The sequence below is a fragment of the Hippopotamus amphibius genome, chromosome 11 (assembly GCF_030028045.1).
Source record: "Hippopotamus amphibius kiboko isolate mHipAmp2 chromosome 11, mHipAmp2.hap2, whole genome shotgun sequence".
NCBI classification, from domain to species: domain Eukaryota; kingdom Metazoa; phylum Chordata; class Mammalia; order Artiodactyla; family Hippopotamidae; genus Hippopotamus; species Hippopotamus amphibius.
In genome coordinates, this window is record NC_080196.1 from 62745489 (window position 1) to 62766394 (window position 20906).

The 20906-nt window shown below is 45.1% G+C and overlaps 1 protein-coding gene across 4 annotated transcripts in view; it reads right to left on the reverse strand.

The window, feature by feature from the left end:
- Positions 1-20906, reverse strand: part of FHOD3 (formin homology 2 domain containing 3) — a 475552-nt gene that overhangs the window by 183106 nt on the left and 271540 nt on the right. For all 4 annotated transcript variants that reach the window (XM_057698544.1, XM_057698543.1, XM_057698545.1 and 1 more), the window contains exon 6: positions 18719-18813. In XM_057698544.1, coding sequence (XP_057554527.1) covers positions 18719-18813 — 95 coding nt within the window. The remainder of the gene's footprint in view (positions 1-18718; positions 18814-20906) is intronic.

The window sequence follows — 20906 nt, forward strand, 5'->3', positions numbered from 1 at the left end:
ACAGGTCACCTGAGCAAGTCCCGGTTCTTAGAACCATGCAGAGAAGGCCGTGTGGGGGCCTTCACCCAACTCGCTGGGCCCAGGACACAGTACCTCGCAGGAGCCCCACGCAGCTCAGGGGCCCTCCTTCACGCGGACTGAGGGTCACCTACCCGGAGAAATCCCCCAACCTCCCAACTGAAGCCGTCACAGATCCCTAACTCAGGGGGCGGCGGCAGCCTAGGGGCTCCCACTCAGCTCCCCACGCCCCCCAGGTGCTGCTGCGGCAACCTGCACCCAGTCTCCTTTCCTGCACCCCACCTCCTTCCTTGAGCTTCCCTCTCGAGGAACTCACGCACCAACTTCCTCCTGGAAATGGGTTCAAATCTTGCTTCTGAGAAACAGCAAACCTGCCTCAGGGCTGCTCCTGCCACCCCCAGCAGGTGGCTGGGCAGTGTCCTGTGCGCCCCACCCCCACCACGCCCTCCCCAGCAGTCGGCAGGAAGCACTTTCAGGGGGAGAGGGGCTGATGTGCATCGTGTGCGCAGGGCCTGAAACGACACCTGGCACAAAGCGGGCTCTACGGTGTGTGATGTGTGCTCGTTGAATGAATGAATCACCTACGGAGCAGCCATCAGCCCTGTGCCCTCACCCCCACCCCCATGGTTGTAGAGGATCGGCTCCAGGCTCCCCCATTTGCTCTGCAACCGAGAAAGGCCAGTGCCTCCTGTAGACGTCTACTCACATCCAAATACTAGGGACACCTGTTATCTCGTCTCTCATAATAGCTATTCCAACTGTTAGTGGGAATGTAATTGATACAGCCTTTATTATTATAAATAAAGAAGGCAAAAGGAAAAAAAATATTAGGGACATGTGCAGACTTTAGGGGGGACTTGGAGCCCTGCGCATACTATAGGAAACAGCGTGAAACCACCCACCCCAAGTCATCTCTCCACATTCACGCACCCACCTCTACCCTTTGCCCCGTCTCTCCATACTTTCCTAGTAAACCCGCCGGCTTTTCCTGATTCTACATGCCTCTCCAGCCAGTGCGGCGGGCTCCAGCTCCCTTTTCGAGGAGAACGTCTCAAAAGAGTTGCCACACTCCCGGCTCCCTTCCCTCACTTCCCATGGACCCCCAACCCAATCTGACAGGGCGTCGGTCGCCACAGTGCAGATTAAATGACTCTCGTCAAGGTTGCCGGTGGCCTCCACGTTGTCCAATGGTTACTTTTCTACGCTCATTTTAGCTCAACGCTCAGCGGCAGCACGTGACACAATGAACGGCTCCCTCCAGAGACAATTTCCTCTCGCCATGGCCAACCAGTCTCCTACCTGGGTGGCTCTTTCCGAGGAGCTCAACCTCCAGGTGTGGAAGGGCCTCCGAGCTCACGCCTTCCCCCCGCTCCCCTGTCACACACTCTCTGTAGATGAGCTGATCCAGGCTCTTAGTTTAAACCCCATCTAGGACTCTGTGCTCTCCAGGCCTGGCCCCTGACATCACCACTCAAATGCTTACAGACCCTCAAATTCACTGTGGCCCAAAGAGAACTCCTGACTTGCACTTGTCGTCATTCTATCCCACCGAGCACTTCCAGCATGTTCCTTCCACAGTCTCCACCTCACGACAAGGCCCCGCCATCCACTGAGTGCGAGCGGGAGTCACCCTGCCCTTCTCCCACCCAATCCCACAATGACCCCATTCGCCAGGACTGTCAGCAGCTGTCCTCGCCCTGACTCCATCCATATCTCCATCTCCCAGTCCACCCGAGACCACTGTGAGGGCATCCTAAGTACTTCTGGGCTTGTCTCCCTGACGTCCGTTCTCCAAATTGCAGCCGGAGTCACCCCGGTACTCTCAACCCTCCACTCACTCTGCATAGCATCCAGGGTGGAAACCACCCCTGCAGCCTTTATGTCCCGGCCTCTGCCAAGCTCTCTGACCTCGTCTCCTGTCTCTCCCTCTGCACGGGTGCTCCCATCAGCCACCTTTCTTTAGCCATGTGACCATGCGTTTTTGACATACTGAAGCTTGTCCATGACTCAGTCTACTCACTGGCTATTCCCTAACCAGTCCACACAGGACTGGCCTTTCCTTATTCTCCAAGTCTGAGAAATCTCCCCTCGTGGGAAGTGTCTTCCTGGCTACTTCATCTAAAGGAGGGCCCTGGTCACTCACAGCACCCTGTTCTATTTTCTTCACATCCTTTACCATGACCTGAAATTGCTACATACACATTTGTTCACCTGACATTCCTCCGTGGCCCCCGACTAGAGCAGAAGCTACCTGGTGGCAGAGACGCTGTTTCATCTGACACACCAGAAATAGCATCCGCTTCCCATGAGCTGCTGGGTCAGCACTGTGCGCCCTTTTCACCGAGGATTGTTCTGCAAACACAACCTCTAATGTGTCTGGAGCCAGTCTTGTGGGCCCCGCTCCCATCCCCCACTCCACCCCAGTCGTCAGCAAAGCCAAGTCTGCCCACCCTGTCCCGTCCCCTACAAGTGCACTGAGCACAAGCAGTGCCTGGCTCAGTTCTCACCGCGACGACATCCTTAGTGCGGTGGGGCCTGAGCTCCTGCGAGGGCTTTGAGCGCTTTAGAGCATGTTCACCTTCATAACCTGAGCCCCACATTCTCTCCTCTCCCTGACTGGGAAAAGGCTAAACGCCAGAGTATTTTTCTCAGCAACGACAAGGTCGGGTAGGAGGGGAAGGCATGGCATGCTCAACTATGCTATCTTTGTACATTTAGAGCTGAAAAAATGTCTTCAAGTAAATAAAACAACCCAGCAAGCCCAGGCTTGGCGCCCTCCTCCGCGGTGCACTGTTATCATGTGGTTTAAGCCTCCTCGGTGCCTTCGCGGGAAAGAACCTGGCTGCCGCCCAGCCCACTCCCCCAGCAGTGGGTCTCAGCAGGGCCCCCTCCTGGGCAGCCCTGTGGTCACGGGGCCTTGGCCGGCACGGTCCCAGGGACCCGCGCTCCCTGATGAGGCTCTCCAAGTAAGAAACCACTGTTTTCTCAGGAAGTCTTCTTTCTCTTTTAGTCTCCACATGCCTATGCATGTCCTCTTCTCCTTTGCAGTAAGGGCTCTGTTGAGAGGTTTTTTGGCACTGTAATTTTATTTTTAAAAAATCCTTAAACCGTTTGATTCATGATTTTTAGGTTTCTATGAATCTGGTTTCTACTGAGCCTAAGTTGACGTCTACGTACGTTTGGAAGCCTTACTATGTAAAATTAATCACAAACAAATAAACTACTTTAGAAAAAATAGAGCATTAGCACATTAATCTTATGGAAATGGATGGTACTAATTGCAGGCATGTCCCAACTAATCATCAAAATACATCCAGCAGGACTCCTCCTGAGAAACACCTCATTAGCATTATTGCACAGACTTGAAAGTAATGAAAGTACCTGACTTCAAAAGATTTCTACATCAAACCCTCATTTTTCCAGAAATCACTTAATTTGATGCCCTCGAGTATCTGGAATGCTATCAAAACCCTGCAAAACCTTGGAACAGCCACAATGGAGACCACACATCCATTCCTCCAAGCCCAAACACGCTGCTCATCTCAAAGCTCTTAAAAATCCGCATTCTGTGCCACTGCACTTATTCTCAGACACATTCTAACAGGAGTGGTCATAGAGCTTCCCGATCTGCTGAGAAAAGGCAAACCAGAGGCCAGTGATGGGCCAGGAGAGGCAGGCCCACCGTGGCAGCAGGAGCAAGGACCGCGAATGAGGGGGGTGGGAACAAAGCAGCACGGATGCCAGCCCACGCCACTGTGTGGCTCAGACGCTGAAGGCTTCTCAAGGGGTCATGGCAGTGACACTCCAATGCGATCTTCATCTCTGCCTGGTGCTCCTGCCTGTTCTAATGTGGGGTTTCACTGCAGTGACTTACAAGCTCAAACACCTGCCTATCTGTCCAGCACTGAGGGAAAATCAACAAGAATTGATTCTCATTCTTATGAAGCATCAATTACTTTGGAAGACAAGAAACTGGTCACAAAACAGTTAAACAGGGCAACAGAGTCAGCCTCAGAAGTAGTGGTTCTAAGACCAAGCAGATGCTAGGGTAGTAGATTCCCCACATCCAGAGGTTCTAAGTGGCCCTTGCTAAGGCTATTGCAGAAGGAATTCAGAACCTGGATGGGAGTGAGTTGGCTGAGCCTACTTAAGGTCCCTCCAAATCTCAAGATGCCCTGCTTCTTCTTTCAATGTCTTAAGTGCCTTCCAGATGTCCAGCACCCAGCGAGGTTCCCTGGGGGAGTCAGGAAACCGTAGCCCTGCCTTTAAGGAGATGGTCATGCAGAGCGAGGATTCAGAACACCTCCACACCACACAACTGGGAGCGTTACCCATGCTAGGGGCCCTCGGAGCCAGGCTACCAAGAACAGAGAGAAGCTGCCCTCCTTACAGTGGGGAGGAGAGGCAGTCAGACAGGCTCAGAGCTGACCCAGCCGCCCTTCGGGGTCCCATGGAGCAGAGCGCCATGTGACGACCTGTGGGTTCCTGCTGACACACATAGGCCCACTTTCTTAGGGCTGGAGGAGACGCACTGGGGTGTCTAGATTCAGCCTTTGGGCTACACATTACCTACTTTTTATATACAGTCAACCCTTGAATACAGGTTTGAACTGAGTAGGAGCACTTATATGCAGATTTCTTTCAAAAGTAAGCACTAGGGTACTACATGATTCAAGGCTGTTGAATCCACGTGTGCAGAACCATGGATACAAAACCATGGATATGGAGAGCTGACATAACTTATAGATGGGTTTTCAACTCCTCGAAGGGTCTGTGTCCCTAACCCCTGCGCAATTCAAGGGTCAACTATAATTACATTCTAGGAGAAACTAGTGCTCTAGTTTAGTGCTGTCCATTACAATAAATTGTGCTCTACATTGCTTTAAAACATACAGCTAAATCACAGTCTATGACAGGAATCCCTCTGCACGAGGACAGGAACACGCAGCCAGCTGTGAACTGTGCTTCTCATAAGAATGAGCCTCACTCTCATCTGTCGTTCTCACTCTCTGCTCTTACACAGCATAAAATAGAGGCCGTGCGGCTCCAGAGGAACAGGGATACCTGGTGAGCCAGGGATGCAGCATTTGTCAGGTAAAGCCTCCATCAGGGACTGAGCCTCCACGAACAACTGCATGGACAACTGGGGACTCCAGTGTCACTGCCATCTCAGGGAGGCAGGGACTGAGAGTAGGAGCATGGTGTCCATGCAGTGCTTGGCTGGGTTTTTTTGTTTGCTTTTTGTTTGTTTCAGTTTTCTGGTTTGTTTGTATGTTTGTTTGTTTGTTTTTCTGGGTCAACCCATAGGGAGGGTGTGGAGTCAGCCTGTGCAGAATCCAGGTTTTAGACAAAATATAACTAATCAGTAGAGAAAGGCAAGTCAAAGCCACAAGGAGGTATCACCTCACACCGGTCAGAATGGCCATCATCAAAAAATCTAGAAACAATAAATGGTGGAGAGGGTGTGGAGAAAAGGAAACTCTCCTGCATTGTTGGTGGGAATGTAAGTTGGTACAGCCACTATGGAAAACAGTTTGGAGGTTTCTTAAAACACTGAAAATGGAACTACCATATGACCCAGTAATTCCACTGCTAGGCATATACTCAGAGAAAACCATAATCCAAAAAGACACATGTAGCATAATGTTCATTGCAGCACTATTTACAATAGCCAGGACATGGAAGCAACCTAAATGCCCATCAACAGATGAAGGATAAAGAAGATGTGGCATATATATACAATGGAATATTACTCAGCCATAAAAAGAAATGAAATGGAACTATATGTCATGAGGTAGATAGACCTAGAGTCTGTCATACAGAGCGAAGTAAGCCAAAAAGAGAAAAACAAATACTGTATGCTAACACATATATATGGAATCTGAAGAAATGGTACTGATGAACCCAGTGACAGGCAAGAGTGGAGATACAGAAGTAGAGAATGGACTTGACAAGGACACGGGGCTGGGGTGGGGGGCAAAGGGGAAGCTGGGATGAAGTGAGAGAGTAGCATAGACATATTTACACTACCAGCTGTAAAACAGATAGTGGGAAGTTGCTGTGTAACAAAAGGAGATCAACTTGATGATGGGAGATGCCTTAGAGGGCCAGGACAGGGAGTGGGGGAGGGAGTAGCGGGAGGGAGGGGATATGGGGATATACGTATAAATACCGCTGATTCACTTTGGTGTACCTCAAAAACTGGTACAAGAGTGTAAAGTAAATATATTCTAATAAAGAGCTTAAAAAAATGTAACTACCAGATGTATGGAAAATAAATAAAAGGCAGTTTCTTACTAATTCTGCACTTAAAAGCAAACTGGAATTCCATGTTTTATTATACTTAGAGAAAACTAAGAACTATACTTAGCAAGTCAGATACACGGCTTATTAAACAGAAATAAACGTATTCCCCCAGATTTCCAAATTCCTACTCCTCTTCTAAAAATTCAGCAACCATAAAAAGAAAACAGTTTCCAAACCTCAGGATTTAAATTACAAAGGGGGTTAGAAAGACATGCTTCATTCCATTTGTTTCATTTTCCACTAAAAAAGCATAAATATGTTATAGAAGGGGATTCTGGTCATGAAAACTGAATTAGAAATTGTAAGGTAACTTGATCCATGAAGATTGCCGCATTGTTTATAAGCTTACCAGAACTAAGAATGTACTGAATATTTTAACAACAAAAAATTCAAGTGACTTAAGATATTTGTCTTTAAGAACTTCTCTTTAACACTTTATTCAAAGACATATAGTTAAGCTCAGAATTCCTAAGCAAAAGGCTCAGAATGGGCCCCAAAGCCTTTGTAACTGGTTATCAAACAGATACCGTGGACTCCAAACCTCCCCCCTTCTGTGACATCATCTGTAAAATGAGACGGATCGTATCAGAAATAAAGCATGGGCCCAGATATATTCCCTGAGTCTAGACTTCTGAGGCATGGCTTTCAGGTGTCTGTGAGGGAGGGGTGTAGACGCCAAGGTTGGCACGTCCTCCAGGACAGGAAGTCACCTGCATCAAACCCATGTGCTACAGCCTCAGGGCCTAATGGCCAACCTGTTTATGACCCAATGCAATTTGCAGAAAGGGAACCAACTTGGTGATTAATGGAGTAGCCAGTTGTGAGGCTGGGAACCCATTTAGTTTTTACTAGTTAGTGGCGGGAAATCTTGCAGAATGTAAAATACAGAAGACTATTCAAAAATAATTCAAATAAATGTCAAAATAACACATGTTCACTTGTAGCATTATGTACTATTGAGATAAAATTATGGGGCTTTGCTGGACGTTTCTTTAAAGAATAATGACTAAAAGTGGACAAGACCAGAAAATATCCACTTTGCCAGATTCCCTTTGGGATACATAATGTAACTATGAAGAGTTAGTCAATAACAGATAACAGATAACAGGTAACAGAAATCCACTGCTGTTAACTAAGCGCTACCAAAAACCCTGCACTGAAATACCGCCTGAAGGAATACCCTGATAGCATCTGCAAAATGAAGGGGGTGAAAATCAACCAGAGTGGGTACTTTTCCCATGAGTGCTATCCCCACCTTCAGATGCAAAATCTCCTGGTCTAGGAGGCTATTTGACTTGTCACTCAGCTAATTTCTGGAGGAAGTCAAAGAAAACACAGGCCCGTCTGTTTCTTTCTACTATACTGTAGGGAACCCCATCTTTCCCTCTGGCACAAAAACATAAGCCTTGGAGAAATGTGACACATATTCTTCTCCAACCAATAATCAAGGTTAAAAAACTTTCTTATGTAAATCATCAGCCCTGGAGACATGACAGGGGACAACAACCAAACCTCAGGAAGGTGAATGTGTTGTTAGCCAGAGTTTGGCAGTCAGCTCACAGCTGCTTGGAGTGAGTTGGCAGGTGAGTACTGGTGGGGGAGAGAGGCTGCGGGGATGAGGGTCAAAGGTGCTGGCAAAGGCCGACCTGAGCCTGGAGGGCTACTCCCAGGGTGGCTCCCGGAAGCCTGTGCTTTCTTCCATCCTCCTGTCCACCCAACTGTCCTAGAACATCTCTTCCCGAGGAACAGCACACCGGCTACTGTGGGGTTTTTACACCACCCCAGAGGTTCTTCCATATTAGAACCACCCATTCCAACTCTCTCCAGCAGCTGAAACACAGCTGCTAGTCCTTGGCCACATGCCCTAAAAGGGCAGAAGGGTCAAAGTCCCACCCTGCTCCTGGCTCTCCTATTTACTTTCGCGAGGGAGCTCGTCTTCGTAAATTAGTAAGCTGCTGTCCTGGTTTATCAATAAGCCTCTGGGGAGCTGCGGTTCCTACCACAAACCAGCTCCCTGAAGCCGAGCATCTCAGGGAGGACTGAAGAAACTGCTGCTGCAGCCTTGGCGCTGGGGACCCACCCTGGACCACGGGGTCCCCTCAGCCTGCTGGTTTCTTTAAGGTCTGGCTTGAACCTCTGGTCTCTCCCTCCTCCCAAACAATGACTAGTAACACTTGCTGGGTTTTTTTTTTTTTTTTTCCTTCCATTGAGATTACCCTCATATGGGGCATCCAAGAGATCAAATCAGTGAGAATTAGTTTTCTGGGTGTACAGAGTCAAATAACCAGCAGGAGAGCAACACCTGTAAAGGGGAGGGTGGCTCCTTGTACCCACAATATCTCTGACACAAATGTTACTTGAACCCGCCATTACAACTGGCAGAATTTTAAAAAATCTTACCTAATGAAATGTTGATAAACATGGAAAAAATTGAAACACAACCTCATTCACAAAATATGTTTTCATGAAGAAACAAAGAAGCTCTTTAAATATAGCACATAATCGAAAACAATTTGATTTTACAATATGAGAAAAATCAAATGAATTATAGTACATTCATCTAACTAAATATTAATTACAAAGTCATTAAATGTTATGTTTTTGAAATACCATAATAACACAGGAGATGCTTTTAATCTATTTAGAGTTAATTATGTAAGAAAATTTCAAAGAAAAATTAGAAGGCAATGTACAAAGTTAAAAATCTTTATATATTTGTAGCAGCATTTCAGATGATTTTTACTTTATTTTTTAAGATTATTTTTAATATCAAGATTTCATATTACACCAATAAACTAGCTGTTTTTCTTCACCCCATTATTAAATGCATCATAAAGTTAGTTTTAATCTAAATTTCTATTAATAAAATACATATTAATTCAAGCAATTTGGAAAGACTAAACATAAAAATCTGATAGAATTCACTGGCTGAGTAGATCTTATGGTATTTTATTTAATGTGCTTTTAAATATACAAACTTGAACCTCTGACTTCTACTAAAAAGCAGCAAAGAGCATTTCTCCAAACCTAACAATAAGAAAAGGCCAAATAATCATTAAAATCAACTTTTCTTGAGCCCATTGGAGAACTGGGATTTCAGGGCAACCAAGTATTAGCATGAAATCTAAAAAGGGACAGTTTTCCTTCCACTGAGAAAAGGTGGGACACAGCAGTGGCCCATCTAAGATACAGGAGAGAAGGAAGATGGAGCCACCATATCGAGCAGTAAGTAAAACGCAGATCATAGTTTTAACAAATGGCCAAGCAGAGACTACCACGAGAGTATGGAACCCTGGGAACTATAGCCACAAAGGGACTCAGCATCCGCTCACAGGCTCTCTCCAATGAGCCCCGTGGCACCACGAGGAAGATCGGGAAAGATGGGGGCAGGGGTAGAGACCTAAGAAAGTCTCCCCTGGTACAGGCCAGGCGGTGAACGGCCAGATAACCAGAACAACAGCAACCACGCCATAGGAGGAGAGAAGCAGCCACCACACCACTGGACAGGCAGGAAGCCACACCCAGAGCCTTCTCCTCTATGAGACAAAAGCCATAAGCCATAGAGAAAGGCAGTTAATCTTGTTGCCCCTGATGCACTGGTGGTGTAGGAGAAGGGACAAGAATAAGACTCTGTGCTGCTGGGGCAGGGGCAGGGAGCCATCCTCAGTATAGACCTCCAGAGGCCTCCCACTGCTGAGGGAGCTTCAGGATCACTGACACAGCCCCACCCCAAGACACCCAGGCACACTGACCTTGCTGAAGACCAACGTGGAAAACAAAGACAACAGAGAAAGCCCAGTCCGGGAAGCACTAGGCCACTGCAGGTTACCACTAGGGGAGGGGCAGGAGCTCCGAGAGAGACCCCCCTCTGAGCCTCAGACATGTAGAAGAGGTCTAAAGCCTAAAGCTCACAGTGAAAAAGGAACATTGAGAAAAACCGTCTGGCCAACTAGCCCTCACCTCAAGCACAATACTTAAAGGAGCCTGGAAATGGTGGTACAAGAAGATGCCACAGCAACAGCAAAACCCACACCCTGCTCCCCTCCAGAGAAGACTGATACCTCTCTAGGAGCCTAGCATTAGACACTTGCCCATTTATATGCATAAATACTACCTACCTCAGTCTGTACTGTCCTATACACGATACCAAGCTTTCAACCAAAAATTATAAGATGTATAAAAAAAGCAGGAAAGGCCCAACTCCCCACCCCTGCTGTCAAGAAACAAAGCCATCAACAGAACCAGAATCAGATTTGACTCAATATTGGAACTATAAAATTCACAATGGTTAATATGTTAAAGACTAGTAGAAAAGGTATACAACATGCATGAACAGAAGATAAATTCCAGCAAAGGGAAACTATAAGAGTCAAATGGGGACTTCCCTGGTGGTGCAGTGGTTAAGAATCTGCCTGCCAATGCAAGGGACACGGGTTCGAGCCCTGGTCTGGGAAGATCCCACATGCTTCGGAGCAACTAAGCCTGTGTGCCACAACTACTGAGCCTGCGCTCTAGAGCCTGTGCTCCACAACAAGAGAAGCCACTGCAATAAGAAGCCTGCACACTGCAACAAAGAGAAAGCCCAGGAGCGGAAACAGAGACCCAACGCAGGCAATAAATAAATAACTTTATATATTAAAAAAAGAGTCAAATGTAAATACTGGAAGAAAAAAACATTAAAGGAAATGAAGAATGTGTTCAGAACTTCATCAGGTAGACAACACAGCTGAGCACAGAATCAGTTTCCTTGATGATGTCAATAGAAACTGCCCAAATGAAACACAGAAGAAAGAAGAGTGAATAGGAGTTTTACCCTTGCAAGACACATTTTTTTATGTCAGTCACTAGAAACATCTTAAAGCCTAAAGCTTTCCTTTCCTGAACAGAAACCAGATGCAAAAACATCTTAGCGAGCATTCTGTTGAAGGTAAAATGATTCTATCAAAAGTATACAATCTCTGTTTTCTAACATGAAGATCCAAACACACATAGATTAAAAACCCTGGGAAATTCTGTACCTCAAACAATCGTATAACCGATGCTCCATTAGAAAAAGGAGTTCAGATAATCACACTTATCAAAATGGAAACTGTTTCACTTTTCACATTTAGACGTGCTAATTAAAAGAATCCTGGGACTTCCCTGGTGGTGCAGTGGTTAAGAATCCGCCTGCCAATGCAGGGGACATGGGTTCGAGCCCTGGTCCAGGAAGATCCCACACGCCGCAGAGCAACTAAGCCTGTGTGCCACAACTACTGAGCCTGTGCTCTAGAGCCCATGAGCCACAACTATTAAGCCCACGTGCCAAAACTACTGAAGCCCATGTGCCTAGAGCCTATGCTCTGCAACAAGAGAAGCCACCACAATGAGAAGCCTGTGCACCTCAACAAAGAGTAGCCCCTGCTCACCCAAACTAGAGAAAGCCCCCGCGCAGCAACCAAGACCCAACACAGCCAATAAATAAATAATTTTAAAAATAAAAAATGAAAAAAATAAAAGAATCCTTCATAATACCATTAAGAATTACTAAGCACGATATTTGATGCCCTGAGAATTTATAATACAGGCACCTCAATCAAAGTTAGGATAAGTAATCCTTAAGACAACAGGGAGAGAACAATAGAGGTGCACAAAGTCTATAAACAGTTAACTGTCCTAATTTTTGGTAAAGGATTAAAGATGAAGAATTATATCCTATACTTTCTAAACCCACTATGGATCCCTGGAATACGCTCCAGAGGATTTCTGGATGAATGTGTCATGAGCATTTAGGAAAGAGAGGGAAACACCTGGGACCAGCAGTTTCCAGCTGAGCAGGTCCTGGCACGCTGAGTTCATCTTCTTTTTTTTTAATAGGAGGTGGGAGGTTGGTGGACTAGTGGGAAAAGAGTTGTCAGCTCACAACACTGAGCACTGAGGTGCAGGCACAATGCTCACTGTTCTACATATTCTTCTCTCTTATTATACTCATTTCACAGATTATTATCTCCATTTTATAGAAAAAAAAGTCCACTCAAAGGATCACACAGGTGTTTCTGACCCTAAAGCTCCACCCTCACCACCAGGTGCAGCCTACCTGGTGAACTCAATGAAGAAACGAGGCTAGATGATCACAGACTTGGGTGCCTGCCCATCAACCACACTAAAATGGCCCCACTGCCCTAACTGACCAGTGCCGACCTGCAGGCTGCACTGACTTACACATTCCTTGCCTTTGTCGACATTTTGGTCAATAACACAGAAGCTCTGCTTATTAACTTTATGTGAAATAAAACTAGGATTAAGCGTTAACATGAGGAATGGCCAAAGCAAAATTCAAAATTATCTTGAGGCTGGAACTCTGGCCTGAAATCAAAGGGAAAAATACAAAGCTCTGCATTTAGGTGTGAAACAATCACAGAGATGCAGAATGGAAGAAACTGGCAAACACAGTGAAGCGAAAACAAAAACAAAAACAAACCTCGGGGATTTCGTGAATTATCAGTTTTCTTTTTTAAACATATCAAGCATCTTTATGCATGATGTCTTTTACTTATTTACTTTTTGCTGCGTTGGATCTTAGTTGCAGCACATGGGATCTTAGTTGTGGCATGCGGGATATTTCATTGTGGCACGCGCACTTTTTGTTGCAACACAAGGGCCTCTCTCTAGTTGTGGTGTGCAAGTTTTTCTCTCTAGTTGTGGTGAACAGGCTCTAGAGCACATGGGCTCTGTAGTTGGCGGCACGTGGGCTCTCTAGTTGCCACACGCAGGCTTAGTTGCCCCGCGGCATGTGGGATCTTAGTTCCCTGACCAGGGATCAAACCGGTGTCACCTGCATTGCAAGGTGGATTCTTTACCATTGGACCACCAGGGAAGTCCCAAATTCTCAGTTTTATTTGAGCCAGCACCCAGGGCTGCTGCTGCTGAAATCAGAGGTAGGATTTGTGGAAGGGTGACTTTGTATCCCAGGAGCCTACCATGTTACTATTCTTTGTACTGGATAGACAGAAAAATTAGTAACCCGTATGATGAGGAATTGCAGATTCTCCAAGGACTATCTGTGGAAACCATCGAGTTCAGCTTGGACAGGATGACACAATAACTGTCTTTAAATACTCAAAGAGCTTCCACGGGGAAGTGAGTGCGTGTTGTTCCAGAAAGCAGCACACAGCGTTTGGTTAATGACAGAGAGGCAGAGGTGGGTCCCAATACGGAAGGCCTTCCCCCAATTCCAGTGTCCGGCAATGGCTGGTGGAGGGAAATGGCACTCTCTCTGCCGAAGTATCAGGAATGTGATGGATGAATGTCAGGAACATCTTGAACAAGACTTTGCCATCTCTTCAAGGCTAGGATTCTGTTCTATATTACGTAACTCAAAATCGCTTCAATGAATCTCCAGATAATTATGCTGAGTGAAAAAAAACCAGCTCCAAAAGGTTACAGGCTGTGAATGCTACCATTTATATAACATTGTTGAAATCACTAAAGTAGAGCAGTGAAGAACAGATTAATGTTTGCCAGGGATTTAGGTGGGGGTGGGAATAGGAGGGAAGTGATATTAGGGCTCCTGCTCGTGATGGATATATTCTGTCTCTTGACTGTACCATAATCTCAATCTCCTGGTTTATGATATTGTAATACAGAGTGCAAGATGTTACCTTTGGAGAAAACTGAGTAAAGATTACATAGGATCTCTATGGATTATTTCTAACAATTGTATGTAAATCTACAATTATCTCAAAATAAAAAGTTTAATTAATCAAAAAAAAGTTAAAAATGAAAAGCGCTTCAGATCTCACCCACATGTGGGTCATCTCAGTGGATCACACTGGCAGTGACATGCCAATGACTGGCAGTGACATTTGGTCATGGAACCTCCTTTCCCCCACAACCAGCCAGCACTTCCTGGTGCACCTGGCATGTGCACACATCTGCTTAGCTCTCCTGCTTGTGTGCTCCATCTCACAACAAGTACGTCAAAGCTTTCCTGGTAATGAACCGCAATTTCCAATTTTTCTACTCCTGTCGGAGGCAACGCTGTATTTCTAGCTGCCCAGATTCAAATTATGACCCTATCTTTGATTCCTGATTTTTTCTACATGCAGGGACCCAATCCTAGCAAGCTATTCTGCAAAACATCTCCATATTTTCATCGTTCTGTTTCTGCTATAATTCTTAGCCAGGTCTCTCCACCTCAGAGCTTTGATACCATGCTAGCCCCAAGGCTTCCCATTCCTGTCAATTTCTCCCCCACACCAACTCCATCTTACACACCACATGTTACTTCTCATCATCTTAGTGTCCTAACGAGAAACTTTGAGTGGTCCCCTCCCCCCCAACCCCCATCCCTGGGTGTGTGGGGGGAGGGGGAGAGGAGAAGAGCGCGCATGGCTCTCTAAGGAATGGAAGAGAGTTTGTGTGTGAAGGGGGCCTGTGGCCCAATTCCCCATAGTTCAGCTTTAGCAACTGGGCTACGTGGGAGTGGGGACGCAGTGCTATCCCCACACCGTATGCAGGAAGTCTGGAGATCTGTGACCAGCAACCTTGGGTACACTGGAGGCATGAGCTTCAGTAGGGGTGACAGAAAGACTCAGCGACAGCAACACAGAGAAGGCAGATTTCACGCTGAAGTTGTGAAACCCACAAGGAGGTGGACAACCCCTGGGGCCTCCCCAACGGCCAGAAGGGGATCCGTATGGAGACAGAGAGACGGCCTCTGTGATGATGGAAGGCTATGCTGTATGAGCTGAGTCACCTTACCCCAGTCAATGAGACTTCCACAAACACAAAGAGGAAAAAAATCCATGCTGTGTGAAAAGTCATGGGGTGAGCATCTGCCTCTTACCTCCACTGGGAATTTTAAAGATGGATTTTTGTAAATAGAAAGAAACATGTTACTGGAAACACTTTCTCTTTCTTTTAAAAAGTAATTATTTGGCTGCAAATGTATCATTTTCTCCTTGGCTATGAGACTCAAATATCTGCCATTATTGCTTAATGACCCTCTGGCAGACTCACATCTTGTTGCCTTTCATGGAAGAAAAATGAAGAATTATGAAAATAGAATGGCAAGGTTTCTCTAACCCTGGATTCCATTATCAACTCTGTGCTGTTTAAGGTGAAAACAACAGGACCTCGTGGTTCCTGTTCTTTAGGTCCCAAGAAATCTCTTTATCAAAAGAAAACCCTGGAGCTTCCCTGGTGGCGCCGTGGTTAGGAATCTGCCTGCCAATGCAGGGTACATGGGTTCGATCCCTGGGCAGGGAAGATCCCACATGCAGTGCAGCAACTAAGCCTGTGTGCCACAATGACTGAGACTGCACTCTAAAGCCCTCAAGCCACAACTACTGAAGCCTACATGCCTAGAGCCCGTGGTTTGCAACAAGAGAAGCAACTACAATGAGAAACCCATGCACTGCAATGGAGAGCAGCCCCTGCTCACCACAACCAGAGAAAGCCCGTGCGCAGCAACAAATAACCAACGCAGCCAAAAATAAAATAAAATAAATAATAAAAGAGATCTTTAAAAGAAAAAGAAAGAAAGAAAACCCTAGGACTCCTGGCTTTCCTGATTTCTTAATTTAATTTGAACTGGGAAAACCTCTGTGGCTGTATCACCCAACCTGAACCCTGAAGGGCAGGAGTGAAGGCTTCCTTGGCAAAACCTCAGGGTTTCATGTTGGTGTATCCACTCATCCTTGCAGATTCCTTACTATCTCGTCACGGGGTTGTGGGGGAGTGCTGAGGCCACCACACTGGTTTTGTAAAGACAAGTGAGCTCATTAGAACTGCACTGAAGGTAAACTTGGTGGCTGCTGACATCACTGACTTTCAGCCACTAGCCTGGAACCAAGCACCCCCTGCAGGTCAGGCGAGACCTACATCTGACATTACAGAGTGGACACGAGCTTCGAGTGTCACCCACGATCCCCTTCTCACAACACCATAAGCTCCAAGGCTCTGTTTTCTTTTCCTCATCGTGACTGGCCTTGTGTTGAACACGGGAGATGGAGACTATTGTGGACCTTCTTTCGGGAAAATGAAAGATGGAGAATGAAACGGGCACTGACCTGATGCTGATGCCCCAAGTGGCTGCAGAGGAGGCAAACACCCCGCCTTAGAAAGAGGCCCCGAGGAGAGACGCCCAAGGTCCCAAACACTGTGTATGCTAAAAATTCTTGAAGACTTTTAATTTTAGGATTTCTCGATGTTATTTAGAAGTCAATAATGATGTTCCTGTGTATCCCTTTCGCGGTGTTTATTTTCCTTGCAGAATGATTCCAAAGAAAAACTGAGAGGATGCTGCTGCAACACTGAAGGCTCTGACCTTCCTCCCGTCTACTCAGTGGACAGAGGCACTTCTGTTAGGGCCCATCTCCTTTTTCTCATCTCCTCGTTCTCTTCCTAGCCCATGGTCTCTCCTCGCACCCTTTCCCCCCTCTCTCTTCCCTTCCTTGTGTCTTTCCCATCTTCTCTCGCCTCCTTCTCCACCACCGGGATCTTGCCCTCCCTCTATTCCCTTTGTGGTGATGAACTAAAAGGCTGTCACTTTTCCTACCGCAGGCATAGCTGCTAGGTTTTATTCCCTTCTGGAAATAGGGCTAGTTGTTAGCATTTTACGATGACCATAATAAAGTCAGTTTTTATTGCAAAATCTCTTATCTCCCTAGCTTTTGGGGTACTCGAGACCATGCAGAGAGCCCAGGGGAGGGAGCAGCTTCCACATGAACATGAAGGTTAGGGAAGGCTCCCAGCAGAAGAAAGAAAAAATCAGAAAACATCGAAACAGGATATGAGATATACATCTTCCCCCAGCCTGGCTAAATCAGCCTAGTAGGCCTAGCATTCCACTCAGCTTGTAAGGTCACCTACAGCAGCTTGTAAACAGAGCCATATCCAGTTTCCACAGAAAACAGAGCCAAATTTAAGAAAAAAAGAAAAGATTTTCGGTCTCCTAAGAGAAACCATGGCTGTTTCTGTTATAAAATGCGGGGGTGGCGGGGGATCCTACCATCGGTAATATTGGGAAAAGGAAGATGGGGAGGAAGACGTAAGGGTCAACAGAGGACCTGGGACCCGGTGGGCACTGCACACCGAAGCCATCCGAGGGGAACGGCCCTCCCACCCACACGAGGGCACCATCGCCAGGACTAAGGGAAGTCTGGAAGGAAGATAACAGCCTCAGCTAGATCTATTCTGGTCACAAAGTCAAATCAAGGCTGAGTGCTCCTGAAATACAGCAGGGTCCTCGGGAAGCAGGTACTTTGAGAGGCAAGGCCAAAGGATGTGACTCATTGCCAAGAGCACAGTGCTGGTGCCCACCAGCCTTGGCAGGCTCACCAAAGTGGTGGTGGCAGTGAACATAGGGATGGGGAAACCTGAGATGACCACAGGCTCTGCAGGGACCCCCAGGAAGCTATGCTGATTCTGTGACCTGTCTACATCAGGCTGAAATTCCCCACCCAGGCCCTCGATGCCCTCCCTGCCTGGCCCCGTCGCCTACTCTAGTCACCGCGATCTCCACCAAGGTGATCACGTGATCTCACCCCACAGGCTGACCACACTCCAGCCTGGGTTCAGTGGCATTTGCTCAGGACAGGATCCCTTCTTACTCCCTCCAAATCCCTGCCCTCCCCCCTCCCCAAGCCAGGTCCCTCATGGCCCCTGAGAACCCAGAGAAGACCACACCAGAATCTCGCTCAGCTTCCAGCACCCCTTGGCTGACAGGGTGGATCTTCCTTCTTGAGGCAGCACCCCCAGAGTGTGGCGACTCACAGCCAAGGTATGGGCGGGCAGACACGGGCCAAGATCCATGGGGAAAATTAGATTCTCATAACCCAGCACTATTTCCTCAACTACAACATGGGGATAACATTATTTACCTTAGAGTGGTCTCACGTGGATTAAAGGCGATAATGCTTGAAGAGCACCTACTGTGGTGCTGAGTGCCTAAATTGTTAACAAAGGTTGGTCACTTTTATAACATGGGAGAGTTGAAAGGCAATCTCAAATTCTTTCATCTATATATAGGAATAGGCATATATATATCTATAACATATAAGTACGTACGTAAGTAACTGAACATATGAAACATGAAATGTAGCAGATAATATTAATACTACATCCACGGCATAATGTCTTAATTAAACATTAAAAAGCAGAGGTGCCAAAAGCATTTGGTTAACACTTAAAAGGAAAAAATAAAAATACATTAAAAATTCATAAGCTCTTTGCAATTTGAATTTTTTTTTTAATCTCTAAAATAGTAGTCCTTATTTGTACTATGACAGGGCAGGAACAAAGCTGAATAGGACTTCTTTCTGCAAAACCATCCTAGAGAGGGTAACAGGGTAAAAAGAGAGGCGTGTAACATGCAAACTGAATAAGATGTTCGATCACAAGCTTCTCTCACCCTTGATCCGACGCGCGTGTACAGCCACTGAACGGTTTCACTGTGGTTTACTACTCCGTTCATCCCGTCCACATACAGCATGATCTGGCCCAAAGCTACAGAAGAAAAGAGGAAAAGAAGCCAGGAGATGTTATGGTTCTATACATAAATATAACCCCCAAGGATCATAAAGTCAAGTGAGATGGTCACACTTTAAGTAAACTGTATGTTAAGTACCATATCTGCAGAGAATTCCTGAGCTCCGAAATTAGTGTCATCTCATTGCAGAAAGTGTTGACCCTCCAGAAGAAACAAGGGCTATTCCTGGTGTCTGGAAGATGCAATTAAGGCACCAAATCCAGTGATTGCTGTTTCTCTGTGCCTTGATGCATAAAAGCATGTTTTATGTTTCTATATCTGTACGTAGTCCCAGACGGGGCAGAGATATCCATGAGATGGCGTCTGGGTCGTGGCCTCCCGCTGAGGCCGAGAGGGTGCCTGAAGTTTCTAAAAGCAACTCATCTGAGTGCCCCAGCCTACGGGCAGGCAGCTCCCAGATGCCATGGGACCATTCTGAGCCAACACAATTTGAACTCTTAAGATAGGGGATAAATATGTATTTAAACATTGTTTGTTATCCTTTTAAAATACTTTCAGGTTTTAAAATGTCAGAAATCATGAAAAAAGGGGATAGGATGGGGAGAGGGAATGGGTAGTTACTGTTTAACAGGGACAGAGTTTCAGTTTAGGAAGGTGAAAAATTCAGGAGATGGATGGATGATGGTGAGAGCTGCACAACAATGTGAATGTACTTAGTGCCACTGAACTGTGCAGTTAAAAATGGTTAAAATAGTATGGTTTCTATTATGTGACTTTTACACAATAAAAAAAAATTTTTAATCATGAAAAAAAAATTTATCAATACCAAGTCCTAAATTCTTAGTTAAGAAAAATACAGTCACCACATATTATCATTATTCACAAACAAAAAGCCACGTTCTTAATTTTTTAAAAACAAATATTAACTCTATTTTTTCAGTTCCCTTGGTATCAAAATAATTTGGATTCTGGAAAATGAATAAACAGAAGTTACATACGCTAAATAAATTGGTTTCCTTGAATCAGGTCTGACCTCCTAAACCTTATTTCAGCCATAATTAACTGGCATGGCATCAACATTTTTAGGCAATGCTTTTTTCTGGTAATAGTAAGATATCTCATTTTAGAAAACTGAAAATAGGAGGCATGAGGTGAAAATAATTCACAATCTCATAATTTAAAGAATCATTCTCAACATGATGATATATTTTCTTACAAACTATCTTTTATGCTTTACACACACACATACACACAACTTTATATGTAGGTCACAGTCCAGATGAAATGGGGATGATTGAAAAGAGCAAAACACAAAATAGTGAGGATACACTAATTTCAAGCATACAAATATGCTCTGTTAGAAAACTCATTATTATACTATCCAACAAAAGATCAAATAACAAAACCACATAATCATTCTGAGAAAACATATGCTCCTAAATATGTAAAAACTGAAAATCTGAAACAATTAATTGAACATACCCTTGACACAGTAAACAGTACATTTCTGGAAATAACAGTATATCTTGGAAATAAAAGTTTCATGTTCTATTTGGTGGTGAAACATTGGAGATACTCCTATTAAAATCAGAAATAATTTTAAAATTCTGCCCACTAATCCCACGATTATTTAATACCATGCTACAGAGTTTCAAGCAAACTTAACAAGACATGAAAAATAATTAAAAGTAGGATGGTTAGAAATGAACACATAATACTGTCATTATTTGCAAGGAATATTATAGACCCAATAAAAAATTCATCTACAGAATTTGTATTGAAGAGATCACAATTATAACCACTTTCTCATCTTAATAAGTATGTAACACACGAAGAAAATCAAAGTTTGATATAAATATAACACTAGATAAATGATATATGACAGCGAATATGATAAAGGCTTAAATGATTTATTGTATGAACAGTTCATACAAGTTGATAAGAAAATACTAAGTGTCAATAGGAAAAAGCTAAAAGCACTTCATAAAAGAGACGACAAGCTGGCTTACAATAGACAAAGCTGTTCATTCTTACTATAATGAAAATGCGAATTAAAACAATAATGAGGTGGAATTTTCACTTGAATCATCAAAGATTTTTTTTAAAGAAA